This window comes from Aspergillus fijiensis, assembly GCF_003184825.1.
Source record: "Aspergillus fijiensis CBS 313.89 unplaced genomic scaffold BO72scaffold_11, whole genome shotgun sequence".
Classification (NCBI taxonomy): domain Eukaryota; kingdom Fungi; phylum Ascomycota; class Eurotiomycetes; order Eurotiales; family Aspergillaceae; genus Aspergillus; species Aspergillus fijiensis.
This window is the reverse complement of record NW_024468987.1, coordinates 134,441-161,611: the sequence shown is the minus strand read 5'-3', so window position 1 is coordinate 161,611 and position 27,171 is coordinate 134,441. Positions and strand designations below refer to the sequence as shown.

General features: G+C 55.1%; 8 protein-coding genes across 8 annotated transcripts; 4 read left to right on the top strand and 4 right to left on the bottom strand.

The window, feature by feature from the left end:
- The first annotated feature begins 692 nt into the window (after nt 1-692).
- BO72DRAFT_445683 (WD repeat protein) lies at nt 693-4,617 on the top strand. The gene is made up of 8 exons (XM_040944116.1): nt 693-941; nt 1,091-1,169; nt 1,278-2,514; nt 2,565-2,775; nt 2,823-3,826; nt 3,874-3,959; nt 4,008-4,179; nt 4,236-4,617. Exons 1-8 carry the CDS (start codon nt 905-907, stop codon nt 4,482-4,484), a joined length of 3,075 nt encoding a protein of 1,024 aa, XP_040803873.1. The 5' UTR covers nt 693-904; the 3' UTR covers nt 4,485-4,617.
- Nucleotides 4,618-4,768: 151 nt separating this feature from the next.
- BO72DRAFT_504066 (tRNA lysidine(34) synthetase) lies at nt 4,769-7,384 on the top strand (the record flags this gene model as incomplete). Its single annotated transcript, XM_040949136.1, has 6 exons — nt 4,769-4,954; nt 5,007-5,920; nt 5,960-6,185; nt 6,222-6,576; nt 6,748-6,838; nt 7,214-7,384. Exons 1-6 carry the CDS (start codon nt 4,810-4,812, stop codon nt 7,382-7,384), a joined length of 1,902 nt encoding a protein of 633 aa, XP_040803872.1. The 5' UTR covers nt 4,769-4,809.
- Nucleotides 7,385-7,454: 70 nt separating this feature from the next.
- On the bottom strand, nt 7,455-7,838 carry BO72DRAFT_22820 (uncharacterized protein). Its single transcript, XM_040939833.1, has one exon. The coding sequence runs from the start codon at nt 7,745-7,747 to the stop codon at nt 7,526-7,528; it is 222 nt and encodes a 73-aa protein (XP_040803871.1). The 5' UTR covers nt 7,748-7,838; the 3' UTR covers nt 7,455-7,525.
- On the bottom strand, nt 7,839-12,772 carry BO72DRAFT_22819 (putative Rho guanyl nucleotide exchange factor). The gene is made up of 3 exons (XM_040939832.1): nt 10,448-12,772; nt 8,536-10,397; nt 7,839-8,488 (listed from the first exon to the last, which is right to left on the bottom strand). Exons 1-3 carry the CDS (start codon nt 12,666-12,668, stop codon nt 7,931-7,933), a joined length of 4,641 nt encoding a protein of 1,546 aa, XP_040803870.1. The 5' UTR covers nt 12,669-12,772; the 3' UTR covers nt 7,839-7,930.
- A 1,883-nt stretch (nt 12,773-14,655) lies between these two features.
- On the top strand, nt 14,656-20,138 carry BO72DRAFT_484141 (Sec7 domain-containing protein). Its single transcript, XM_040947840.1, has 5 exons — nt 14,656-18,011; nt 18,059-18,404; nt 18,454-18,949; nt 18,998-19,380; nt 19,431-20,138. Exons 1-5 carry the CDS (start codon nt 14,833-14,835, stop codon nt 19,800-19,802), a joined length of 4,776 nt encoding a protein of 1,591 aa, XP_040803869.1. The 5' UTR covers nt 14,656-14,832; the 3' UTR covers nt 19,803-20,138.
- Nucleotides 20,139-20,617: 479 nt separating this feature from the next.
- BO72DRAFT_504058 (uncharacterized protein) lies at nt 20,618-22,886 on the bottom strand (the record flags this gene model as incomplete). Its single annotated transcript, XM_040949135.1, has 7 exons — nt 22,665-22,886; nt 22,578-22,597; nt 22,307-22,513; nt 21,919-22,017; nt 21,062-21,547; nt 20,917-20,983; nt 20,618-20,805 (listed from the first exon to the last, which is right to left on the bottom strand). The coding sequence occupies exons 1-7, from the start codon at nt 22,804-22,806 to the stop codon at nt 20,618-20,620; spliced, it is 1,209 nt and encodes a 402-aa protein (XP_040803868.1). The 5' UTR covers nt 22,807-22,886.
- A 400-nt stretch (nt 22,887-23,286) lies between these two features.
- BO72DRAFT_493695 (putative asparaginase like 1) lies at nt 23,287-24,468 on the top strand (the record flags this gene model as incomplete). The annotated part of the gene is made up of 1 exon (XM_040948404.1): nt 23,287-24,468. One exon carries the CDS (start codon nt 23,287-23,289, stop codon nt 24,466-24,468), a length of 1,182 nt encoding a protein of 393 aa, XP_040803867.1.
- A 1,184-nt stretch (nt 24,469-25,652) lies between these two features.
- On the bottom strand, nt 25,653-26,261 carry BO72DRAFT_504057 (uncharacterized protein; the record flags this gene model as incomplete). The annotated part of the gene is made up of 1 exon (XM_040949134.1): nt 25,653-26,261. The coding sequence occupies one exon, from the start codon at nt 26,259-26,261 to the stop codon at nt 25,653-25,655; it is 609 nt and encodes a 202-aa protein (XP_040803866.1).
- Nucleotides 26,262-27,171: the final 910 nt, after the last annotated feature.

The following is a 27,171-nucleotide window of genomic DNA, read 5'->3' as shown; positions in this document are numbered from 1 at the left end:
GGAAAGCCTTGGCCGATCTGGGACAGGTTCCATACATGACCCAAGCCGTAGAGACAATATGTCAAACATAAGTTGTTGGGATGGAGAAGATTTTGGAAATTGTTTGACTTAACTGACCGTAGCCTGCTCCAGCCTTCACCTTGCAACTTTGAGCGTTTACGTTCGAGTCCCGCCATTTTAGTTGTACGCCTAGGTAGACTTAAGGCTCTGTGTAGAAGGGGGCGCTGGCTTGATAGAGAGACTGTACTAGTCGAGGTCTAGTTACTGTTTAGTAGACGGCAGACATCAGCATTAAATCACGGGGACCGTTTGAACAAGCTCTGAGATTATAAATATTTTTTAATCTTCTGAATAGCAGCTAATCATTTTAAGTTTTTATAATACAGGCGAAGACTTGATTATAATAATAAAACTCTTTTTGAACATATTTTTTTTTAATATATTAAATATTTTGTTTTAGAATATTTCATATTATCATAAATAAAAAGATTACTAGTATCAAGCTATTCTTTTTCTGATCTTTGAAAACTGCATATATTATACATTCTACATGTGGTTATTTTCTATAGAACTCGTATATGGGGCAGCTGCAGCTGGCAGTCCACCAGTTGCCGACCCGCCGGCGGTTGGGTTTCGTCTCGTCATCCCATCATTCCACCTTCTCCGGCTCCGTTTCTCTCCATCTTCATCTCCCCGACTTCTCCAATCCTCCTACCTTGCTTTCTCATCAATAGCATTTGCGCTTCTACCTGTCTTCTACTGACCAATTTACCACCTCTCGCCTGAAACAGTCGCCCCCCGATGAATTCCCCACCCCTGACCCTCGAATGATCGTCTCTCCGCATCCTGCATCGACCTCCGCATTTCCTCGTTATTCTGCTCTTCTCCGCCTTCACCCTGCTGCATGGCGAGGAAACTCAGCCACCAGAGGGTCACGTATGGTATGTCTCCTCTTATTGATTTGTTCCTCAATGACCGCTGTCTTCCCCATATCACCATTGATTCTGATTATCTGAATCCCCCGCTTATCCGACACTCCTGGCATGCTGGGGAATGCAGATCCCAACTAACCACCATCCCCGCTCTATAGTGCTCCCTCTGCCTGACGCACCCGGTGGCCATCGCCTAGGTGTCAATGGCCTGGCAGTCGACCCCGACCAATCCATCCTGTAAGCACCACTACCTGCGTCTCTCGGATCGCTCGGTTGCCTAGTACCGCTTGCGCCCGGCGCAACCCTCTGTCCCCGCCACAACACTAATACCACCGGTCGCACCAGTTACTCCGCAGGTCGCGACGGCGTCGTCTGCTCGTGGGATCTTAACTTCTCGCTCACCGACCCCTCTAACCCCGGCAAAACCACCTTTCGCAACCAGGTCCAGGCGCACAGCCATTGGATCAACGACATCGTGCTGACCAAGGATAACTCCGCGCTAGTCTCGGCCTCGTCAGACACCACCGTCCGACTCTGGCGCCCTCACTCCGAATCCACCGAGGTGCCGGCTCCCATCGGCAAACACGCAGACTATGTCAAGGCCCTGGCCACCCCCGGAAACCATTCGTCGTGGGTCGCGTCGGGCGGCCTGGACCACAAGCTCTACCTGTGGGATCTGAACGGTGGCGGCGAGGTGCTGGGGATCGATGCGTCCGGGGATGATCGCACGGCCAAGGGCTCCGTTTATGCTTTGGGCGCTGTCTCCTCCGTCCTGGCGAGCGGCGGTCCGGAAAACGTGGTTCGCGTGTGGGATCCGAAATCCGGAAAGCTTATCACCAAGTTTGTCGGTCATACAGATAACATCCGCGATATCTTGATCAATCGCGATGGTGACACCATCATGACCGCCTCGTCCGACCAGACCATCAAGATCTGGTCCCTTACCGCGGGAAGATGCATGCATACCTTGACCATGCATAATGACAGCGTCTGGTCGCTGTATTCCAACCACCCGCAACTGTCGGTGTTCTATTCCAGCGACCGGTCCGGTCTCGTCGCCAAAACAGACACCCGGAATTCTCCGGACATTGAGCAGGGCACGTGCGTGGCGGCTCTGCAAGAGCACGAGGGCGTCGTCAACGTTGTAGCCGCGGGCGATTACATTTGGACGGCAACCCCTAAGTCGAGTATTCATCGCTGGCGGGATGTGGACACCACGGCTGAGATTGAGCCCCCTGCACGAGACCGCAATGTGCAGACGCAGGCGCCTACGTCTGCGCCATCAGACGGCCGGCCCAAGAAGATCCCATATGAATCGGTCCTGTTGCTGTCGCCTACCTCCACTTTCCCTAATGCGCGCCCCCTAGACGATGAGACGCCGCGCTCGGGGCCGGCTTCTCCCCGGCTCTTGTCTGGTCCTGACCTCGACGATGAGTTGGGGTTGACGCTGCCTATACAGGCATTGCCCGAGGAAACCATCGAAGGTCAACATGGATTGATCAAATACTCCATGTTGAACGACCGGAAACGGACATTGACTCAGGACTCCGCTGGTGAAGTTGTTCTGTGGGATTTGCTCAAGGTATTATCGCCAGTTCTTCAATTGCGGTGACCGCTCTAACCCACCACTAGTGTAAACCAATCCAATCTTTCGGTAAGAGACATATGGACGATGTCGCGTCCGAGATCAACACAACCGAGAGCATCGCTCACTGGTGTACCATCGACATTCGAACCGGGCGTCTTTCCGTGATTCTAGAGCCTGGCCGGTGTTTCGATGCTGAAGTGTATGCCGACGAGTCGGATCTGGCGGACCAGTCGCAATTTCGGGAGGACCAAAGGAGTAAGTTGTTTTCCTTTCGCAGGGGTTCCAGGTACTGACAATAATAGTTAATCTCGGAAAATGGATTCTGCGTTGGCTATTCGCACCTCTGGTGCAAGAGCACGTTCAACGGGACGCCCAGTTCCGTGCTGCGATGGTAGCCAAGGCGGAAGAATTGGCTCGCTTGACCAGCACTGGCGCGTCAGCCCCGGTCGACATTCCATCGGCAGATCCCTCGAGGCGGGCGCTGGGCTTGCAGTCGCCTCTAGACCCCTTCACAGCCACTTTTAGGTCTGGTTACGATTCGATCGGTAGCCCTACGACACCCGGCGGGTTCGGCATCGGGTATGCCGGCAGCCCGGCGACTATGGGATCACCCATGTGGACTTCCAGTTACATCAACAATGCGAGTCACCTGGGCACCTCTCCTGGAGATTCGACGTCGGAATATCTCATGTCGCAGTCGCAGCAAAATGCGGACATGACCCGGGCCTCTTTCTCGGACCGCTCCAGCGACTACTTTTCATCGTCACGAAACCAGGGTATGGGCTCGCTCGACACCGATAAGGTGCCGACTACCCCAGGCGAGCCGACCCCGACGGCTCTCCCGCAGTCTCCGGTCGAGCCCGACAAGGAGGAGCGGAAGCGCGGTGCGTCGTTGTTTGGGAAGAAGTTCCGCATGGATTTCCCCAAGAAGCTGGGGCGGACCTCATCGGAGGTCAAGCCGCAGGTCCCAGAGGAGAAGGTGGAGGAGTCGGATAAGTCGTCGATCAAGGAAGAGAAGGTGTTTGAGACTAACCTGGGAGGGTTCATTGAGCGAACGCGGCACGAGTATGAGGAGTTCATGTCTGCCAACCCTGGCCGGGAGTTGACGTCGGCGTTCACTCCGAGCCCAGATAATGAGACTCCGGTCCTGGACATTCCCCCGCGCACAGTGGTATTTATTCAAGAAGAATCGGGTGATACGGCTGTGGCGTCTGATCTGTACCGAGGGACGGTTGGCCGGATCAGCGAGGAGATCGACAAGCTGGAGAAGTCGATACCCTTGTGGCTTGCTGAGCTGCTCCTGAAGGTAAGCACTTAGCTAGTATTTGCCGGTCAGCGACTCACAACCTGCAGAACCAAGTGCCAGTGAAAGAACCGGTGAAAATTGCTTTCACACTGAAGCCATACGATGATCTATTGCCCCCTGTAGCCAAACCAGAGTACGTATCCTTTTTTTTGGTCTTGTTCGAGCGAAGCTAATGAGAAAGGCCGCCCGGGAGCCCCAATGCCAACAACAATCGCCTCAACGCGAATCGCATGCTGCGCGCCAAGAAGATCCTGGCCTACGTGGCGGAGCGGATCGATCCTCCCAACCCCCACGAGCCGGAAGCAAACCCCATGAAAGCCGAGGAGTATCTGGAGCTGTATTGCCAGAGGATGGTACGTTTCCCCCCCCCGGCCGGGTGTCACCGCATCGACATGGCTAACGGGCCCAGCCCATCCCCCCGAACATGACTCTGGCGACGATCCGGGCGCACATCTGGCGATCCTCGGGCGACATGGTCCTGTACTACAAGGCCAACGGGAAGAAGGAGATCCGCATGCCGGCGCCCGAGGAGGAGAAGGAGACTGGGACTGGATTTGGGACGGCGTTGGCGCTGAATGGCGAGGCGGGCAGTGCGCCCCCGGCCAGCATTCGGTCGCACGCGGCTTCGGGCTCGGCGGTCTCGGTCAGCAATGCTTAGGGGGTGGAGGATTTCCTGTTAATAATTGGTTGGGCTCGTCTGATGATGGGCCGGTACATACACCTGTGGATTTGCGATACCAAGATATTGTGCGATCTGCGCAGCGAATTGATTTTGATATTGTGGATGGTGGATTATAAACATAAAGTACTCATAATAACTTGTAATTGTGACACTGCATAGTAGGTTAACTACAGAATGCAGCGATAAACGATGCCAAGAGCGGCAATCTTATCATATCAACTCATAAACTATCAATTTCGCTCTTCCGCTCTTCCGTCATCCTCCCCATCAACATTTTGAGTGTTTGGTCCCTTGGCCAGCCATGGCCATTTCCGAAATACTGCACCACAAGAAACCCACTGCAATAACCGTCTCACAGTTCGTAAACTCTTTCCAGCGAATATGGCACGACTCAAGGACGCGCGGGGGCCAGCGAGCGCGGAACACCCGTTTCCCATCCCGACTAGGTGCGTCCTTCCCCAGCCTCCACTTCGCCGAAGAGAAACTAACAAAACACAGGCCTAGCCATCAGCGGCGGCGCCGACAGCATGGCGCTGGCCTACCTGTGCCGCGAATGGGAAAAATCCACTCCTGAGGTGACCGTGACAGCCTTCATCGTGGACCACCGCGCGCGCGAGGAGAGCTCACGCGAGGCCGCCACCGTCGCCTCCTGGCTCGCAGACATGAACATCACCACGCACATCCTGCCGCTCGACTGGTCCAGCCTGACCACGAGTCCGCAGACCCTGCCCGCCTTCGAAACCCACGCCCGCCGCCTCCGCTTCCAAGCCCTGGGCCGCGCCTGCCGCGCCGCGGCCATCGACGCCCTCCTGACGGGCCACCACCGCGACGACGCCGTCGAGACCACGCTGTGGCGGCTGTGCACGGGCGCACGCGGCGCCGGGCTCGCCGGGATTCCGGAATGCACGGGGATTCCCGAGTGCCATGGCATGTTTGGGGTGGTGGGGAGTCGGGGAGTGGAGTTGTTGAGATCCGCATACCCTGGCCCTTATCCTCCCCATTCACATTCCCGGGTGGGTTCTGGCCAGCAGCAGCAGCAGCAGCAGCAGCAGCAGACAGCGCCAATGGCCACCGGAACCCTCCCCATCATCCGCCCGCTCCTCGCCTTCCCCAAATCCGACCTCCTGGCTACCTGCGCCACTCACAGAATTCCGTTCGTCTCCGACCCGACGAATTTCGATCCCACGCTGACGCCCCGCAATGCCATACGGAGTCTGTTGGCACAACAAAAGTTGCCGCGGGCGCTGCGCGAGGGATCCGTGTTGGGATTGATGGGGGCGAGTCGTCGACTTATCAGGACGGCTGAGGAGGAGTCGGAGCGGTTGTTGCGGTTGTGTGGGGTTGGGGGGTTCGTGCCGGAGACGGGGGTCGTGGGGGTTGGGTTCCCTTCGCTTGCATCTTGCGGTGATTCTGTTGGTGGGGGTGAGGGTCAGGGTAATGCTGCTGTTGAGCGAAGTGTACACACCCAAATACAAGCCCTCGCCCTCCGCCGCATCACGGAGCTCGTCTCCCCGTTCCCGGATAATCACTTCCCGCTGCGCGCGTTCGAGCCGTTTGTGGCGAGGGTGTTTCGGGGCAAGCAGGAGCAGGAGCAGGAGGAGCAGCCGTTCACGCTGGGCGGCGTCCTGTTCCAGCCCCTGTCGTTTTCCCAGGCCCAGCAGAAGAAGGGCGAGGAGAGTTTATTTCTGAGAGCTGCTGCAACTCACGCCCAAGGGTCTGATGCCCCCAAGAACAGCAACGGCAGCAACCAAAACACATGGCTCCTCTCCCGCCAACCGTACATGAAGAACCGGCTCCCGGCTCTGGATTTCCACCTCTGCACGGAGGGATCTGTCACCACTCCTGAACGGCAGGAGCAGGAGCAGGAGCAAGAGCAAGAGCAATGGCACCTCTGGGATAACAGATACTGGTTCCGCGTGGGCTGGTCCAGCAGCAGCAGCAGCAGCTCCGCACCACCAAAATCAATCCCCAACCCCAACCCCGGAATCAGTTCTCAGAACCCAGAACCCCCGAAAATCCACCTCCGCCTCCGCCCCCTCCAGAAATCAGACCTCAGCATCCTCCGCCAGTTAATCCCAACACAAACCGCCCACGACCACGATCCCAGCAAGCACATCAACAAGACCGACGGGGAGCATACCCTTTCACAGACGGAAACGAAACCGAAGACAGGAGCGGACCGTGATACCAACACCGATGGTGATAGCGATGATATACAAAACCCAAACCAACAGGGAAGAATAGCAGACCCCAAAGCCCTCACCCGCCTCCTCGCGCAGGTCAGCCCCGGACGCACGCGATTCACTATCCCCGTGCTGGTGCAGGTGCTTGTTCGACGGCAGCAGCAGCAGCAGCAGCAGCAGCAGCAGCAGCAGCAGCAGCAGCAGCAGCAGCAGCAAACCGTCACTGTCGAGGATGGGGAAGAGGAAGGAGACACCTCGACTGTCGCGGCCCCGGTCTCGGGTACAACAACAACAACACACACACATACAAGCACAAGCACAAGCAAAAGCACAAGCACAACCCCACCTCTACCTCCCACTACCGCAACAAATACAACTCCAACTTCACATCCGTATCCGACTTCCCCACCATCCCCATCCCAATCCCAATCCCCAAACCAAATTCCCAACTCGCAACAGGGGTGGAACATACCCAAGACACAGGCACCACCACCACCACCACCACCACCAGCGGCAGACGAGGAAGAAATCCCCCTCGTCCTCCCGACGCTGGATCTGTGGCTTCCTTCCTCGCCGGCACTCAAACATCAAGGAAGATGGCCGGAGGGGAAGAGCCTACGCTGGGAATGGCGGTATAAGATGGTGGATCGGGCGGGGACGCTTCGATTAATGGGGTGGGAAACGGAGGAGTAGTCGCTTCACCTAGTCACTTCACTTCACCTATCACTGTATGTACACACTGTATAACCTCTGTATAACCTCTGTATATCATTTACAAACTCCACATAATCCAAGCTAGTGCCTTAGGAACTTCTACGAAACGTCCCGGCAATATTAAGATATCATGCTCAGTCGATGATACGCATCGCAGAACCTACCAGCAGCAAACAACCTGCATCTACAATAACAACCCCCCATAAAAAAAGACCTCTGGATTCTGATTAACACACCAGAAGTATCAAGAAAGTTCGACACCCATAAGGCTATACACTCCGTGACCATGCGATGGTTGAAAAGCCCCAAGAACCCAGCCCCCAGAAAATCAAACCCCGCCATTGCCCCCAGACTCAAAAAAAATCAAAGACACGGATGCTATGCCCCATCCAACAAAACAATGCCCTATAGACACATAGACACACACAAGAAAAGTTGTTCAAGGAAAGACCCAGGTCGATGCACCAGTTCGATAAACAAGAAAATCAGGCGATTGGCCTGATGGTGACACAAGACAGAAAATATCTACTCACTCGCCTTCAGCAAGGCAACGGCCGCCTGCTGCGCACGCAACCCTCCCACCTCACGCTTCAGTCGGAAATTCTCCTTCTTCAAGCGGCCAATCTCCTCCAGCGCCGACGACAGCTGCGACTTCAGCGACTCTTCCCCGTTCCCCGTCCGCATGTCTTTGGCGATCTTCTCCAGCTCCGTATTGAACCGATCATACAGAGCCTCGTTCTCGGCGCTGGCCTCCCGGTAGAGCTCGTCCAGCTTCTTGGCCCGTCGCTCACTCACCACCAACGATGACTCCAAGTCTCTTTCGATCGAGGCAGTCCGGCCATTCATCTCCTCCGAGAACGTCTCGAATCTCGTCTCGAGGCTACGGACCCGGGAGGCCAGCGCGGCGTTGGCGGTCGAAGGGGCAAACGGCTCGTCAAGGGAGTGCAGCTTGCCATCGCCCTTGTACGGCGTCGGGTTCAGTCTCAATGCATTGAGTTCCGCGCCGATAAGCTCGAGCTCATCCTTCAGTCCCAAGGAAGCGATATTTTGGGCCTTCTTCTCGCTGTTGAGGCGATCCCGGAGCTGCAGCTGTTAGAAGAGTACCACACACAACATAAGAAAAAGCTCACCTTCTGTGGACTCTGCAGACGTAGTTTCGGCGTCTTCTGTGAGCCTAGGGTCGGTTGTAAGCGTCTCGCGTCGGAGCCATTGATCTGCATCGGTCGCTCCTTCAAGCCAGGCACTCTAGAGGAAGGGATGCTGGTTGCCCGCGATCGTCTCTTGATATCCGGGGGAGGAGAGCCCGTTGCGTCGGCCTTCTTTCTCGGGGCCCGGTCGGTTTGCGGTAATTTGGGGTCAATATTCTCCTTGCGACTGGGTGTGACGGGGCGGGTCGGGGATCGGCGGGTTGGAGACGCCAGCCGCGTGGGCGAGGCACTCTTTGCAGGGGACGTGCTGCGGACCGAGCCCGAGCCGTGACTTGTTTGCGGCCGTGTCTGGCCCGCTGGCGTCATCGCCTCCGCTCGCGGCTGGGTGGGAAGCGACGATGACGGAGTCATGGGTCTCTGTCCTTGGCTGGTAGATAAGATCGACACGTCAGATGACGCCGTGCCTGGTCTGATGTCGGACAGAGAACTCCGCCGTCTCCTCCTGATCCTTACCACCCCATTAGTTGAAATACCTCGAATTGAGGATAACGAGGAAGCCTCATCCTGAGAGCTTCCAGGACGACGAAGATGCTCCTGTGATGTGGACGCACCCGGGCGATCGCGGGAGCCTGGCCGCAGTAACGAAACCAGCCCCGTGTCGACATCGATGGACTTGGACCGGAGCAGCAGTGACCCGCGCGGCGTCCCGGGCTCAGAATCGCCCGATCCTTTACTTTTGCTCAGCGTTCGCAAAATGGACGACACTTTACTCTCTGTTTCCGACTTGGAGTTATCGCGGTGCAGGCTGAATCCGAAACGCTTCCGAAACGACGACGCATTGGAGTTCATCGAGCCTGCCGTCTGGGACGCCGATTTGGTTTGGTCGCAATTGAGCGTGCCTTCCAAGTCGGCGCCTCCGGGGATATATTCGTCAAACAGATTATCAAAGTCATCGACAAGACGATCCAACAGGGAGATGTACTGCATCGGATCTCCTTCGACCGTCAGGACCTCTGCAAAGGCTGCCGTTAACGCACCACGGTCGCCGTCATTCCCCGAGGCATCAAGAAGCTCTGCAAGCAACCGAATCATAGAAGCGAGCGCACGGCGATTCTGGGGGCTCATGTCGGCAAGAAATCTGCGGAAGCTCTCCTCGAAATCTCGCGGGAACATGCTGTCAAATTGGCTCTGCAACGAGTTCAATGAAGACGAATCAATTACGGGCCCCATGTGTTCGCGCCATGCATTGGCCATGAACGTCTCAAAAGCCACGAACAATGTATCGACCGACACCTCGGCCGCAGCTTGGATCTTGCCGGGGTCTTCCAGGAGGATATTGTACAGCTCATTGACGGACGAGCGGTCCACGTTGTCTCGGCCTCGTAGAGAGCGTCCAACAATGTTTCCACTCCGCGATTGCAGGGCGAGAGCGAACGCGGCAAAGGTCTGCTCCAGGGCGCTGAACGGGCTTTCCTGCCCCCTCGAAGGCGGCGCGCCAACCACCGAAATCTTGACCGGACTCTCTTCCTTCCCTGGAAACGCCGAAGGCAGCGTATTGGAACGCGGAATATTCCCTCGAGGCGGCGGCATGCGAGGGAATTCCCCCAGCAGCGCTGCTGAGCTGGGCATTTTTATGCTGCCCGCGCTGTGTTCCTTGGGTTGGTGGCTTCCCAGCAGACTCGACAGTAGCTTCGAGGCTGATGGCGGTCGGAATCCCCGCGGGACCTTGAAATTGGCCATGAGATGACCGGCGAGATACCGCAGAATTTCGAAGTTGGAATGCACTATCGATTCAGTCATCGTGCGGTTCTGCGGGCCATGCAGCGGGAGTAGCACATTAGACACTAACTGCGGTCAGCAAACAATCTCACATGCAGGTATTGATTATACTTACGGCGCTTAGACAGTACTGCAACGAAGCTGTCCGCGGTCACAAGATCGGAGGATGCATGGCCCACGACGGAGTCAATGTCCACGCGAAACTGGTCCTCGCTCGACACGGAGACCGACACAATAACCTCAAGATCGGAATTTGATAATGTTTGGCTGCAGACTGCGCGGGGAGTATTGAAAACCATCCGGATTTTCGATGCACTGGGTCTTTTGGCGGCCGTCTCCTCCTCCTCGAACACACATGCCAAAACACCAAGATTGGCCACCGTCCCGGATGGACTGCGCAATGTCCACTTTCCATTCTCCCGCTCACTTTCTGAGAATCGACCTTCGATCTTGGCCTTCACAATCTCCTCGATGATGCGACTGGCGCGTCCTTCATACATGGACACGGGCTCCAGCGCAAGCAAGTCGACGGTGGTGTTTTGATTGGGTCGCGACTTCACCGACATGGGCGCCAGGAACAGAATACGTCCACAGTTAGACTGCATGCATCGAACATTGTGCAGATCATACACTTGAACCACCCGCAGCTCGGGTACCAATGGAATATTGGTGGCTGCCGGAGTGGCTGATGCGGCGTTGTCCAGGTCCGCCAGGAGACCACGCGCGGTTGTTCGACCTCCCATCGCTTTAGACAACAACACCAGGCAGTTCTTATAAATCAGCATGATCCCCGGGCTGGGCTCCTCTGCAAGATCGAGATGGTACGGAGGCGACAGCTCGTTGAAATCCACCGCTGTGATGAGACGGCCGGCTGGCAGTATGGTGGATGGCCAGCCGTCGACCAGCTCCTTCAGCCGCCGGAAACTCTGATCATGGTTGGCGGTCGAGGCATCGTCGAGGGAGCAGATGTCTTTGATGACATCACGCGCCTTCAGCAGTGGGCGCACGGCCGGGTGTACCAACGGCAGACTACTGGTCATGGTGTCGATGAGGAGACTATATCGGGGTAGACGCTGGACAGGCTCCATGAGGAGTGAGCGGAGTTTCTGTTCCCCGGTCTCGTATACGCGCTTGGAGAAACTGGAATTCTTATCTTTCATGAACGAGTTCAACGTCTGAGTGAAGCCGGTATGGGCCCGCATGTAGTCCGCATACGGCTCGGAGAATTGTGGGAACCAGTCCAGGAGTGCGTCCGCAAATGCCACAGCACCGATAGTGTCTTTGTCCTCCTTGGACGATGTCCGCTGCGACATGGACGATGAAAGCTCCGTATCTTCAGTCATATCTGCAATGGCGTCCTTCTCTGTCTCTTCCAAGACTTGACGAATCACACTCAAAAAACCCATGTTCACCTGAAGGATTTCATTCAAGCACGGGGGGAACAGAGTCGCCAGATCAGCCTCGTCCGGACTCGTACTCGATGACAGGCGCAATTGTGCTTTCATTCGGTATTCCTCCGCCACCTGGCAGACGAGGGTGTAAAGCTTGTTGACGTAGCGCTCCTCTGTATCCACCAGCTCGCACATGGTCAATCGCAGAGCCTGTTTTTGACTGGCGGAGAATATCTTCGATTTGCTCACGTTGGTTGGCTGGGAAGGTGCGCGTCTGAGTCGGGAGGTGGGAAGGAACATGGGGGCGCCCAGGGTCTGAATAAGGGCGGTATATGGGCCGTATCGGAGGTCGGGGCCGTCATAGAATTCTGCATTACCATCATAAACATTATCATCATTATCGGGCTCGGGAGCTTTGATCGTCCCGGCGGGCAAAACGACATCGATATCGACCCAGGGCACCTTGCGCTCCTGAAAGGCGCCTCGGATGTCGCGCACCAACTCGGAGGCATGTTCAACTTTTGTCATTCGATTCGCCAAATCGGCCGCATGCATCTCGTCGAAGAGTTTGGGAACCTTGACACCTGGTTTCCCTGCGCGAGCCATGGCCTGGAGGCATTCTTTGGCTGGGTCGGACAGCTCTGCGAAGTACTTCAGCATGCTGACGGCCAGGCCGCGACTGACCTCGTCGCCTTGCTTCTCGCGGGGCAGGTGGTTGACGGCGGCGTACAGCGGGGCGGCGGGAGAAATGGTGATGCGGGGATAGCTCTGGAAGCCGGCGGGGGTCACGATATGCGCCTGGATGCGCGAGCTGCTGACGGTGGCATTTGCGGTCGCGACGGGGCCGTAAAAGACGAAGACGGAGGCAATGTAGGGGTCGGAGGCGTGGTAGAGCGACAACTGCTCGAGCGGCAGGTCCGCGGGGGCGTTGGTGACAGTCGCCATGTTGGCGGAGATGGCAGGAGCTGAAATCGCATACAACCGCGGGCGGAGGAAGGAGCGAAATCACACAAGCACGACAAAATTAGATTAGACACAAAAGTATAAGTCTGCAAATGATTATAGATGATGATGACAAGAGAAAATGTTGAGACGGTTAGTCACGGCAGTTGGTGCTGGACGACAAGTCCAGGGTAATCGGAGAGGGGAACAATTAAAGAGGGTCGATGACAAGCGAAAGATTGACCAAAGACATAATACTATTGGGTGTGGCGCAAAGGAAAAGAAACGAAGGACAGGCGTTATAAAATGCGAAGGACGAGAGAAGGACACCCCTCCATGGGCAGGAGATGAGGAGAAGAGATGAAGAGAAGGAACAAGGTAGGGTGAGAGAAAGAGAGGAAGAGGAAGAGGAAGAGGAAGAGGAAGGGAAGAGAGTGCGAAAGTAACCGGAGAAGAGGAGAACGCAGGACGCAAGACGCAGGACGAAGCCGGGAAGGTTGGGTGACAACCTGAACTGCAGCCAGCAGTTCGAGGTGGAGGTGGAGAGGGGACGCGTTTCTCGGCGGGCGCAAAGCAAGAAGCCGGAGAAGTGGGCAGTGTGAAAGGAAGTGGCAGTACGAGTGATAGTGGAGAGGAGGAGGAGGAGGAGGAAGAAGAAGAAGAGGGGCAAGACAAGGCTAGACCCGACAAGACAAGACAAGGACAGTGCAGGGGTGGTGGAGGAAGAAGAAGAAGAAGAAGACTGATTGATTGATGATTGATGATTGATGGATGGATGTGATTGAGTGAGTGAGTGTCTGGAGTGTCTTGAGTGTCTCTAACAAGGCCGAGTGGCTGGCCTTCAGCTCAGCTCCGCATGGATCTGGCCGATGGACTAGTGCTGATTGGGTCGGATTACAAGCGGCAGATAGTAGTTATGGAGATTATTGTATTAGATTTAGTGTAGATTGTCGAGCGCTGATTGTACTCGAAATAGTCACTTATAGCAAACACTAAGTATCTAGAAGTGATTGAATAGTTATTGACTAACTACTGCTTGTTGCAGTGTCCCTGACAGAAGTGTATCCATGGACACGGACGCGACACGTGTAGAACCAACACAAGTGTCAACACACAACGGTCTAGAAGAAGTGGATAAGTTACGGGCTTGACATCATTTTCCGACTGCAGGGGTTCAACGGGTTCAACTGGTGACTGCCCTGACTGCCCTGACTGCCCTACGCCGGGCTGAAATGGCAGCTTTGCCCGACGGGTTTCTGACAGTAACGGGATGGTAACTGGTGAGCTCGTGAAGAGACGGAGTCGACGTTAGAAAGGGTAATCGATGGTGGAGCCGCAAAAAAAAAGAAAAGAGAAAAAAAGAGCGGCCGACCGCCTTCAGCCTGGTTGCTTCTTCCTTCAACCATGGATGCGCCCTTGGCGTCCAGACAATCTTATTTCCACCCGATTTTTGAGGAGGCTGGGAGGCTGGGAATAACTTCGTCATCCCGAGCTGAATTCTGACTTGATTCAATCCATTCCGTCATCGGCTTTCGCCTGCAACACGCGTTTCGGCCCCCATGTAAGGAAAATGTGGAACTATTTCGAGACACAAGCTGCCATCCTTGCTTGTTTCTTCGGGATTAGCACGTTACTCCAGTGATGCCCGCATGGTGGGGGAGGAGGAGGATGAGGAGGAGGAGGATGATGACAGGACTTGTTGAGGTGGATATATGACTGGGGGTAATGAGTTTAGCGATGAGTGGTCTGTATCCGTACTGCGTGTCAGTAGGATAGTTAGTTGCGATAATGGAACTTCAATGCACAATCTGATAAGTCACTGAGTAAGTCACTCTCGATGTAAATTTGTACGGTGCAGTACCTCCGATGTCTTCCCCGGGGTAGCCCATGGCGCTAATCCCAATTGGGACTGCCGCGATCTCTCCGCCTCGGAGCAGCAGAATACTGACCAGCTGTTGAGTTCCCGCCCGCATACATGCCCTTGCTCTCTATCTCCATCTCTCTCTCTCTCTCTTGCTCTCTGTTGCTCTCTTCTTGCTGAACTTCTTCCCCTCTAGTAGGGCCATGGTTTGACATTGCTCCTTCGTTGAGCAATCTCCTTCCGCTCTCTTTCACTCGACCTCGACATCCTCTCCCCCCTCTCCCCCCTACTCCCCCCTCACTCGTTATGTCGTCCTCAACCCTTCCCATCGCGGTCGACCCGGTCGCGCTGGTGATCACAGAATGTATCACCGTTACCTCTGCCATGCGGAAGCACACCCGCTGGGCTCATTCTTCCGTTTCGGCCATTCTGGGAGGGGGCGCTGTCTCACGAGTCTACGACCGTGATACCTCGACCCCTCCGAGCCCGCGGAATGGCAATACGCCCACTCGTCCATCCTCCCGCTTATCCTCCGCCGACGATGATCATGCCCTAGCCAACCGATGGGGCCTGAGAGGGAAGAAAGGCAAGAGCATGCAAGATAACCCTCTAATCTCCGCCTTCGCCAGATTACGGAGCGATCTCAAGGGCTGCAAAGATATCCGAACCTTCGATGCCCCCGCCTTGCTACATCCGTTCCTCCAGGTCGTCCGTTCCTCGTCCACCTCGGCCGCAATCACCTCCCTGGCCCTGGTGGCCCTCACCAAATTCTTCGCCTACGAGATCATCAGTCGCGACTCACTCAGGCTGCCCATGGCCATGCAACTCCTCTCCGCCGCCATTACCCACTGCCGCTTCGAGGCCAGCGACTCCGCCGCCGATGAGATTGTCTTGCTGCGCATCCTCAAACTGATGGAAGGCATGCTGTCGCGACCGGAAGGGGACTTGCTGGGAGATGAGAGTGTCTGTGAGATGATGGAGACCGGCCTAAGTATGTGCTGTCAGGTCCGTCTATCGGAGGTCCTGCGGAGATCGGCTGAAATGGCAATGGTCAACATGTGCCAGGTCATCTTCTCCCGGCTGACACACCTGGACGTCTCGCAAACCCTGGAAACAGACTTGGAGACCCGGGCACCCAAAGACCCGGAGCAGGTCAATCTCAAAATGGATCCTTCCGTCGATGGAGACACAGTGACTTCTCAGCACCCGTCCGCCATAGGTTCGGACACGGCCGTTGCCGAGCGGGAACGCAGCAGTCGAGACAGTACTCCCGATCAGTCGCTGAGCGGAGCCGCCGTGACCGCCCCTCCCAATCCTCAAGATGATGATGGCGAAGATATCAAACCATATTCACTGCCCTCCACCCGCGAATTGTTCCGAGTTTTGATCGATCTGTTGGACCCGCACAACCGCCAGCATACCGAGCCAATGAAGGTGATGGCCCTCCGAATCATTGACGTGGCCCTGGAGGTTGCTGGTCCCTCCATCGCGAAGCATCCGAGTCTAGCCAACTTGGCACAAGATGATTTGTGTCGCTATCTCTTCCAGCTGGTCCGGTCCGAGAACATTGCCATTCTGACGGGATCGCTCAGGGTGGCAGGCACTTTGCTACTCACTTGTCGCTCGGTGCTGAAGCTTCAGCAGGAGCTTTATCTGTCGTACCTGGTCGCCTGCCTCCATCCCAAGGTAGAAATACCCAAGGAGCCAGGAATAAACCCGGCTCTGTACGATGGGGTACCCCAAAGGCCCAAGTTGGTGAAGCCCTCTCCTTCGCAGTCGAACAGTGGCCGCTCGACTCCGGTCCCTGTGAAAGACCGCCAGAAGCTCGGTCTCGAAGGAGGCTCTCGGAAGCCGGAAACTCGGGAGGCGATGGTGGAGAGTATCGGCGTGCTGGCACGGATCCCAAGTTTCATGGTGGAGTTGTTTATCAACTACGACTGCGATATCGACCGCGCGGACCTCTGCGAGGACATGATTGGGTTGCTTTCGCGGAGTGCTTTTCCCGATTCAGCCACCTGGAGCACGACTAATGTGCCTCCTCTGTGCTTGGATGCTCTCCTGGGCTATGTCCAATTTATCTACGATCGCTTAGACGAAGAGTTTCCGTCAGAGGGCTTTCCATCCAAGGATGAACTTCACCACCAGCGTCGGACTAAGAAGATCATTATCAAAGGAGCTCAGAAATTCAACGAGGACCCCAAGGCGGGTATCGCCTACCTAGCCTCTCAGGGGATCATCGAAAATCCCGACGATCCGGTCCTCATCGCTCAATTCTTGAAAGGGACCACTCGATTGTCAAAGAAGGTTCTAGGCGAATTCATCTCCAAACGTTCGAACGAAAAGCTGCTCGATGCCTTTGTCGATCTCTTCGATTTCTCCGGCCAGAGTGTGGTCGACGCCCTTCGCGATCTCCTGGGTGCGTTCCGCCTGCCCGGTGAATCGCCGCTGATCGAGCGTATCGTTACCACCTTTACAGACAAGTACATGCAAAAGGCTAAGCCTACCGAGATTGCGGATAAGGATGCCCTCTTCGTGCTCACTTATGGTATCATTATGCTGAACACCGATTTATACAACTCGAATATCAGATCGCAGAATCGCATGTCCTGTACGGATTTCTCTCGAAACCTGCGGGGTGTCAACGCAGGCCAGGACTTTGCGCCAGAGTTCCTGCAAGGCGTCTATGACTCTATCAAGCAGAATGAGATTATCCTGCCTGAAGAGCATGATAACCAGCATGCATTCGATTATGCATGGCGGGAGCTACTGCTGAAGTCTTCCTCAGCAGGCGAGCTTGTGGTGGGCGAGACAAACATCTATGATGCGGAGATGTTCGAAGCTACCTGGAGACCCGTGATTGCGACGCTGTCGTATGTCTTCATGTCCGCCTCGGACGATGCCGTCTATTCTCGCGTGGTGACGGGCTTCGACCAGTGTGCGCAGATCGCTGCTCGCTATGGTCTGACGGCTGCCTTTGACCGCATTGTCTTCTGTTTGGCTTCGATCAGCACTCTAGCCACGGAGAATCCTCCCAGCACCGCCCTCAACACAGAGGTGCAGGCTGGAGAGAAGAGTGTGATGGTCAGCGAATTGGCCGTCAAATTTGGACGCGACTTCCGAGCTCAGTTGGCCGCGGTGGTCCTCTTCCGAGTTCTCGCGGGCAATGAGGCTACGGTTCAAGAGGGCTGGACCCATGTAATCCGCATTCTCAACAATCTTTTCATCAACGCTCTTATTTCCCCCTTCAGTTCTAGTCTCAACGCGGAGCTCGAGCTGTCTCCGATTCCGCTGCAGAACCCCTCGCAAGTCGTGGAGCGCGACGGACGAAGCGCTGAGACGGGCTTGCTGTCTGCATTCACCTCATATCTATCCAGCTACGCAGCGGATGAGCCTCCCGAGCCGTCGGATGAGGAGCTGGATAACACATTGTGTACGGTTGACTGCATCTCAGCTTGCTCCATCGATGAAATTCTGGCCAACATCAAGTGAGTCGAATGCATCCGTTTGTGGTTGTTGTGTACTAACGTTTCAGGACCCTTCCCTTGGAGACGGTGACGATACTGGTGGAAGCCCTTTTGGACCAACTCCCTGAAGAAAGCGCCCCGGCCGTTATCGTTGTTAAGTCGGAGCGTCCGGCAGCTGGACCCAGGGCGGCTAACGGCAGAGTCAATGCCAGTAAGCCGAAGTACGATCCGGGCATGCTCTACCTCTTGGAATTGGCCACTGTCCTCACTCTCCGGGATTCCAAGACTTTGGAAAGCCTTGGCGAAAGACTTTTGACCTCTCTGCAAGCTTTTGTCCGAGATGCCCGGAACATCCACTCTTTGACGCTGTCACGGATCATTTACTACCTCATGAACTTGCTGCGCTTGAGCTATGTATGCCCCCCTTTGCTAACATTCATCATACAAGTCTGACGGACGATAGGACCAGCCTTATATGCGTGTGCCGGTGATTCTCCATGGGATTTCTGGCTTTGACCAGGACATTCTTGAAAGCATTGCCATTCCTGTAGTCAAGAGCCTTTCAAGATGCATGTCTGATGCGGAGGCTCTGCGGAATGAGGTCTCCGCCTCGCCGGACTTCTGGTCCATCTTGCAGAGGCTGCACCAGCACCAGGAAGCGGCTCCGCTGGTATTCAGCCTGCTGCAGATCATTGTGGAATCGAACCCACCGATTGTCACGGCTGATAACTACGAGTCTGCTGTTGGCCTGGCGAACGACTTCATCAGCGCGGGCAGTGTGGGCTGCATCGAAGAGCGACAGAGGGATGCACACGGCCGACGCAAGGCTGTCAAGCATCCGAGATCTAGTACCGAGAACGAGGTGGTTGCGAGGGGAGTCAAGGCCATCAACTTTGTCTTCCACCTGACACACCGCATCCCGGCGCTGATCAAGCAATCGCACCTCGAAGAGAACGAAGGTATGTAGCCAGCTCAGCCAGTCGAAACCACTCATTGACACAGAACAGCCTGGTCAGCCTACTGGTCTCCGATTTTCCAGTCTCTCACGGCCCAGTGCATCAACCCCTGCCGAGACATCCGTCACCACGCCGTTTCGACATTGCAACGAACCCTCCTTTCTCTCCAGATCAGCGCCACCGACGAGAAGGAATGGACCGCGATCTTCGACCAGGTGCTCTTCCCTCTGATCCTCCGCCTCCTGAAACCCGAAGTCTACCACTCGGACCCCGTGGGGATGGGCGAGACGCGCGTGCAGGTGGCCACGCTGGTGTGCAAGATCTTCCTGCGGTATCTGGACCAGCTTCCCAACTGGGACGGGATGCTCGACCTCTGGCTGCGGATCTTAGACATTCTGGATCGGATGATGAACAGCGGCCAGGGCGACAGTTTGGTACGTTCTTTCCTTTGGGAGTCACGGAAACAAGACTAACAACCCCACAGCAAGAAGCCATCCCCGAGAGTCTCAAGAATATTCTACTGGTCATGGCCGACGGCGGATACCTTGTGCCGCCGTCCCAGGACGCAACCAGAGAAAAGATCTGGACCGAGACCAAGAAGCGCCTCGACCGGTTCCTGCCGGACCTGTTCCAGGAGATCTTCCCTCCGCTGGATGAAACAAAGGCCGCCGCGTCGGCGCCTGTCTCGGCGGTGCCGTCGCCCGCACCAGAGACGAACGTCGAGCCCGAGGCGGAAGTCGCCGTCGCCAACGACGAGCCCGAGGCTGCTGATGTTGCAACCAGCGCTGAAGAACCCGAACCCGAAACGCCCAGCGAGGCTCCCTTGCCCGTCGACAAGGGCAAAAAGGCCGATTAGAACGGCAACGCCAAGCACCATCCAGTCCATCATGCCTCTAGACAGCCTGCAGACGTGCTGTAGACCTCTTTGTTTCTTTCCATCTTGAGGGGGAACAAACTAATCCAACCGGCAGTTGAGTTGAATTGATTTGACACATTTCCACTGCAGCCCAGCTTGGGGTTATGTATGAGTATATAGCTTCGAGCCTTTCCATTAAGCGTCGGTGTATGATTTTCTGTGGGTGGATTTCTCATCCTGGCCGTTCGGGGACGCGACGCGATGTGTGTCCGGTATGGGTAGTGGTCGTGGTTTTTATCTATGTGTGCATACTCTTGTAAATATACTCGATCTTCGCCCCCCCCCCCCCCCCGCTGATAGATCTAATCCTGTTGAAGCTATGTGTAATGGATGCATGCATACATGTACAGTACTTCACCTCCCAGCGGCTGTAGGGGTTTGATTGCCGGACCTTATCGATATGATATGATGCTAAGAAGAAGAAAGCTGGCGTGTCACCCTCGGCTGAGCGTTTGCTCTGCTCTGCCTTGCCCGAGACACACACCTAATGGAACTGTACAAATTACATACATACTTACTTATTCTACTTCTGGATTCTCACTGCAAGGCCTATCTATCCAAGCAAGACCCCCTTCCCCTCCCACCTTTTTCGTTTGGCACGGCACGGAAGACCGGGCTTACAGTTGGTGCATGAGATTCATCAAACGCCAATGGATGGATGGATATATAGACAGATAGGTAGATAGTGTGGACCGTACTGTGCCCAGCATGAGACAACCCACCTCCAAGCAAGGAAACAACTTGAAACTCCCACTCTAAGGCCTGGCTCTCTCCATCTCAAAGCTCCCCTCTTCTTCAGCCGTCTCAGACCCAGCCTGCTTGCCATACTCTCCGAACTCAAGTGCCTGCACACGGACCCCTTTCAGGCTGAGCACGATCAAGCCGGCCGATATCACGCAGATACCGAATAGGGCTGCGAAGGCTGCGGCGTAGGCCTCGACCACTACCAGTGAGAATTAGCGTATGCCGTGGATTTCAACACGTTGATAGATCGGTAGATCGGTCGATCGGTAGTTAGGTAGACAAGATAGCGCGTAAGTAGCTCAACACATACCAATCGAGCGCTCCGGCTCCGGCAGCGTAGGTATCATGTCGATCGTGTGGCGGGCTGAATCGATCATCTGGACCGAAACTTGGGCGTTAATAGGCCAATGTCACATTTGGGTGTAGACCCGAAGAATAGAGCATGGCGTACACACCTCTCGAGATGACCCCTCGATTGTCTGCTGCGCTGCTGCCACCGTCCCCTCAAAAACATTCTGCAAGGTCGTCGTCCCCGCAGCAACAGCCACGAACACCCCCAGCGAGCGCATCATAATAAAGCATCCGTTCGCCACGGCGTGGTCCTCTTTCGTGGAGGAGCTTAGCAGCGTCAATACCGCGCTGGGGGTCATCATGCCCACGCCTAGGGTTGGGAGGAGCAGGGCCAAGTTATAGATGGATTCCGGCAGACGGGTGTGGGCGGAGGTGCATGCCACAACTACAAACAGGGCTAAGGTCCGGAGGGCGAGGAGGGCCTGGCTTGCGTGGAGGGTATGCGCGGGCGTCTTTAGTCGTGCGATTATCGATGAGGTTGTCGCGCTGGTGAGGGTGAAGGCGAGGGAGGGGATGAGGAGGTGTAGGCTGGCCTTTTGGGGTGGCTCGAGGAGGACGGATTGGAAGTATAGGGCTGTGTGGTACATTATCTTCGTACCCTGTTAGATTATGGGGAAAGGCGAGGAGGGCTGGGCAGTTGGGGGGTCAAGGGGGGTTGTACCAGATAGTTGATGAGGGAGAATAGGAAGCCGGTGGCCATTAGGTTTCTCGTTGGATGGCAGGTGAATAGTCGGAGCGGAAGTATTGGGCTCGTAGCTCTTCGTTCGACTATGATGAATAGTCCTGTGGAGATGATGAATGACATTCCTAATGCGATCTCGATCGGATGGGTCCACAGGATGGTGTTCCCACCTGTGGTCAAGAGACCAAAGAGCAGGGTCAAAGTGGATAACTTCCGTAGCAAATGCTTTTAGGCAAAGCAACCATGAAAGAGACACACGGTTATGCAGTCAATACTGACCAGGAGCATGGATCCCCACCAGTCGTAGTTCTGAAGAAAGGCGGTTTTCTGGTCATCTTTGATCCCATTCATGGCCGTCAAGCGAGCACGGAACCAAGGCTAAATACATTTACTACCGTTAAACGATGTTCTATGAAGGCGAGGGCTGATATCACTCACCCTGAAGCTACCCCGTAGACAGCGTAGTTCATCGATTGATAATACCCCCACTTCTCTACCCCGACCACATCGGTCAAGAGGATCGACCCTAGACCGTACAACAATGGTCTGCCACAGCTCATTGGGGAGTGTATCCAGCAATACCCATGGTCATGACGCCCGCAGTACCCAACCCAGAGACTGCGCGTCCCGCGATCAGACCAGCCCACTGCCCTGTGCTACCGCATACCAGTAGGCCGCCGAGGAAAAGGGCTGATGCCGTGAGGTATGGTGTTTTACGGCCGAGGTGGTCCGACACCCGGGCATACAGTGGTTGAAAGGTGGTGGACATTAGAAGGAAGGCGTTGACCGGCCACGACGAGAGATTGGTTCGGTCGAAGGCGGATGCAACGAACACATGGGAAGACGCCGAGAGACTCGAGTCGATAGCTGTTGACTAGGGACTTCTTGCATGAGCTTGTTTCGAGGAGAGATTGGACAGAGGAACAGACATTACCTACCAAGTTAGAGATGAGGATCCCTGCGAAAAGGGTTATGAGCAATTAGGTAAGTTACATGGATTTGCCCGAGAGGCATCTTCAACAGACCTGCAATGAGAACAATGATCTGAGATTTTGGTAATCGACGATGTCTGCATGGAGTTTGCTCTGTCTCTTCATTGATTTCATTGATGTCATTGATGAGGGAGGTATTCGACGTTTCGTCAGTGCGCCTGGTCTCTCCAAACATGGTTACCCTCGTTACCCTCCGGGGAGAAAGGACTAACGGAGAATTACCACATTCTAACTATCGTTTGCTGTGAGGCGTGCTGTGGAAGGACATAGACTGAGATTGGCAAAAGGTTTGCAGTCGGTGTTGGTGGCCCTGCATTAGTGAATGCAGCGGGAGCCTGCCAAGAGGCTCGATGATGCTGTAGTATTAAAACAAACAAACATATAGTACAAACTGTACAAACTATATACACATCTCTCGATTATCTCACAGAAAGAACATGACCACCATTGTCAACCAGAGGATTTGGTTCATTCATTGGTACTGGTGGCCTTGCATACTCACCTTCAACCTTGACCCTCTTGAGGAGTGCAGGGGAAGTCTTGAAAAGGAGATAAGACTCTGGTATATAAGCACCCCCTCCCAAGTCTGGTTGTCGATAAGAGCTGACTGCAGAGCACATCAACGACAGCGAAGCCTCCACTACAGGACCACAAGATGGAATCCTTCAGCATCCACAGCATCCAATCCAACCTACTCCCCATGCCCCATCACCAAGCTCTGGAGCGTCTCTACTATGCCTCGAGAAAGCCAAAGGTTCACGCCCAGATCAAGACCACTGAGATCGACATCGAGTCCGACGATGAGAAGACTCCACCCAAGCTGTCCGCCCCGAGGCTCTGGCGCCACCCAAGCAGCTACGCCGTGCAGGCCCTCCGCAGCCCCTGGCACCGAACCCTCCTGCGCCTCCAGAGCGCTGTCTTCCACACCTCGATCGAATTCTTCCGCCACACCATGGGATACGAGTACCTCGTCGTACCCGTCACGACCGGCAGCGTCAGCTCGCCCATGGGGCTGGGCTCGGACTCCCAACCCGTCACCATCTGGCTAGACGACCAAGCTACATACTTGGCCGACTCGCAGCAGTTCCTGCTCGAGTACGCGCTGCGGCTGCAAGACCGACCCCACGGCGTCTACTACGCCGGCACCTCGTGCCGCGGCGAGGACCCGGACGCGACGCACCTCAACCAATTCTTCCACGTGGAGTGCGAGCTCGTCGGCGACCTGGCGCAGGCGCTGCTCGCCTCGCACGGGGCCGAGATCGCGCGCTGCGCCGGCACCACAGCGCACCTGCAGCAGCTCCTCCGCCTCTTTTGGACCAACAACCACTCCTTCCCGCGGATCACCCTGGCCGAGGCGTTGGCGCTGCCCGAGCTGACCGACGAGATGTGGAGCTTCGTCGTGCCCGGCGATTCCGCGTTCGGACGGGCCCTCACGCGCAAGGGCGAGCAGATGCTCATCGCCCGGTTCGGGGGCGCCTGCTGGCTCACGGAGATGGATCACCCGAGCGTGCCGTTCTATCAGGCTTATGTCCCTGACATTGTCCCGCCGGGCGGGGTGGCCAAGGCCCAGTGTGCGGACTTCCTCCTGGGGGTGGGCGAGGTGCTCGGGTGCGGGAACCGGCATGTCACGGTGAATCAGGCGCTGCGGGCGCTGGGCAACCACGGGGTTGCGGCAGGAGACTATCAGTGGTATCTGGATATGCGTCGGGAGATGGAGTTGAATACCACGGGGTGGGGGATCGGGACGGAGCGGTTTCTGTGTTGGGTGTTGGGGCATGGCGACGTGCGTGATGTGCAGATGTTCCCGAGGTTGAAGGGGATGGATAGCATGCCTTAGGTCTGGTGGATTGGCTTTGGATTGATTATTGTTGAAGGTAACTGTTCGAGCCCGTACAGGATCTGGTGTGCTGCAGCCGCTTTCTGTATCCATGTTTTGTTCGAGGTATTTCAGATGACGTTCCTCGTGCTCTGTCTTGCCTGCTGTCATTGCCTGATACCATAGTGGAAAGATAGAGATCGAAGGTCGAAACAAGGTATAGTTGATACTGGTTTGCGGAACAGTGGTAACTAGATAATGAACACGCCTCTAGCTTTGGTGCAGGTGAGTAAGAGTCCCTATTAAAGTAATTGCGTTTATTTTTCCAACTTGTCTCTAGCTGGTTCCAAGCTGGTTGCAACCCAGTTTGCTGGTATCTATACATGATGACGAGTAATAGCCTACATCACCTTGGAGTCACAAGGAGCGAAAGAATAGTTCTTCTGGCTAGTCTCTCAGGTGGTTCAAGCTGCTTCTTTGCCATATGGGGGAAAGGAAAAACATGGTTCTCAGATATTGATAACTGTCTAGAAATGTCTATGACTATTTATGACTAGTTTACAGACCTTACCTCCACGGCCCTTTCTCACTATCCACTGTGCTGTACTTGGATGCTACCTTTTCGTATCGGCTTTGTCCCCTCCATACTGTATTTTGTAGCCGAAGGTCGTCTACCATTGGAGCATGGCCTAATCTCAACGACTCAGCGTAGAATAGCCCGGATATGCTGCAAGACGTGTTGTGCTGGGTATCGTATCGACACTTGACTCTACAGTATACAGATTTTCAACTACTTTGAGAACAAATACAAAATGTGTATTGGACTGTAAGCGCAACCTTCATTGGAGATCTCTGGGAAAGAGAGCAGGCGGTGCACTGCAGGATCACAGTTCTGCGGGGCTATCAAGCTCGGCCCGCGGTGAGGAGGTAGCGGTGGAGGAGGAGGTGCCCTTTTTCTCGAGGCATTGCTCCGCCTGCAAGGACGGGGAAACAGATTATTCTGGGAGAACTCGTGCATCTTGCGGAGATGATCTCTCTGTTGGCCATTCGCATTCGCAGAATGCCTTGGTGATTAGTCATGTTGGGAGTTGAGAGGTCGAAATTGCAGATGAGAGAAGAAAAGGATATGGAAACCAACCATGTTATCGATTTTTCCCCCTCCAGACTTGATTTAGCTTCACTTGCAGGGTACAGGCAAACGGGGTCTAGAGGCAGGAAGGAAACAAAAACATACTAACTCGACTAAACACTCTCGGACACCCCAGAGACTCGGCTGCCGGACATGTAAGGGTGGGGCGGTGGGATCTCATATGTCGGCGGCAGTCCTTGCTGGAAGAGAAGCCGGAGAGAGACCGCGGACAGTCCCGCTCTTGGCAGAAGTAGATCCGCTGGTGGGAGCGGTAGTGCTTGCGTAGATCGCAGGCGCGCAGGAAGACCTGGTTGGAGATACATTGGCTGGAGTCGCAGCGCCAGTCGCCGTTGCTGTCCCGGTACCCGATTTCGTAGACATCTGCTGGTGTCCAGGGGACCGAGTTGCTTTCGGATGAGGACGAGGAGGGGGACTTCAGGACCGCCAGCGGTGATGGTGGTTGTGGTGGCTGCGAAGTGAGGGAGGGCTGGGCGTTGAGGTCGGATTCGTTTACTTGTGACCAGAGGAGGTCAAAGTCCTCGTTCAGATGTGATGGTGGGGGTGCTTGTGGTGCGTGATAAATGGAAGGATTGGTGATGAACTCGTCGAGTAGCCATGGATCCAATAGGTCATCTTGGCTCGAACTCTCCTCAAAGAATTGTGGAAAGTCGGATTCGAGGGGCATACTTCTCTTGAGAAGCGCACACTCGCACAGAGAGCACGTTAGTCATTGACAGGGTGAATTCAACCTTTCGTGGTACGGTATTCATAGGGGCATTGCAGCATCGCTGATCCGACTCTACAGTGGCAAAAGTCTTGAGCATCTGATGGCTGTTGACCTGCCCCGATAAGAGGATAGTCTATTAGGGGGGCTCAACTATGCAAGATGCAAGGTCTTAGCATAGAACATGCATTCCCTTTTGACTCTAATTTCCGACATGCTTCGACACCGCCGAGCAAACGCGGTGGTCGATTGGACTGGTTGGGGGTGCCAGATAAGTCGGGGCGATTATGCAAGGCCAGTCATTCCTCATACTTACTAGATACCTAGATGTATTGACAACATCGGTCGACCTGGGGTGATTTTGATCACTATGAGACCGACAATTTAAAGCAAGTCCTACCTCCGCTGCGGGCTCGCCTGGCATGCCTGGCACGCACGGTCGAATCCACATATTGTACCTGGAAAATCTGTTTTCAAGCCATTCGAAAGTCGAACCATGAACACGACGAAAGTTCAATATTCGCCATGCTCCGACTCGTCTGAGGAAGAAGTGGCAGCCAGAAGCCTCGGGATAGGGTGCGCCTGGCTGTTGCCAACGACCAATGACGATTCCAATAGAAGAAGACACTGTGACTGCAAGAAACGGCAGCAGGCGCTCTGGGGCTCACTGTTTACTAGCCTCATCCTCTTGGCACTGCTACTCTTGGGCTCCAATGGACTCTTGCTCTTTTGGGTAAAGTCATCAGCAGCAGCATCAGCAGCAGAGATGCCAGAGCATGGGGCTTATTTTCGTGAGTCTGGCATAAACCTCAATCTCAATTCTCAATCAATCCTTTCAGTGTGTCTTACTAAAGCACAATACAACCAACAG

Coding starts and splice junctions, on each gene's coding strand:
- BO72DRAFT_445683 (XM_040944116.1), top strand. CDS start 905: ATGGCGAGGAAACTCAGCCACCAGAGGGTCACGTATG. Junction 942..1,090: donor CCACCAGAGGGTCACGTATG/GTATGTCTCCTC, acceptor CCCGCTCTATAG/TGCTCCCTCTGCCTGACGCA. Junction 2,776..2,822: donor ATTTCGGGAGGACCAAAGGA/GTAAGTTGTTTT, acceptor TGACAATAATAG/TTAATCTCGGAAAATGGATT.
- BO72DRAFT_22820 (XM_040939833.1), bottom strand. CDS start 7,747: ATGGCGGGGTTTGATTTTCTGGGGGCTGGGTTCTTGGGGCTTTTCAAC.
- BO72DRAFT_22819 (XM_040939832.1), bottom strand. CDS start 12,668: ATGGCGACTGTCACCAACGCCCCCGCGGACCTGCCGCTCGAGCAGTTG. Junction 10,398..10,447: donor TGCAGTACTGTCTAAGCGCC/GTAAGTATAATC, acceptor GACCGCAGTTAG/TGTCTAATGTGCTACTCCCG. Junction 8,489..8,535: donor GTCTGCAGAGTCCACAGAAG/GTGAGCTTTTTC, acceptor TAACAGCTGCAG/CTCCGGGATCGCCTCAACAG.
- BO72DRAFT_484141 (XM_040947840.1), top strand. CDS start 14,833: ATGTCGTCCTCAACCCTTCCCATCGCGGTCGACCCGGTCGCGCTGGTG. Junction 18,012..18,058: donor GAAATTCTGGCCAACATCAA/GTGAGTCGAATG, acceptor CTAACGTTTCAG/GACCCTTCCCTTGGAGACGG. Junction 18,405..18,453: donor ACTTGCTGCGCTTGAGCTAT/GTATGCCCCCCT, acceptor GACGGACGATAG/GACCAGCCTTATATGCGTGT.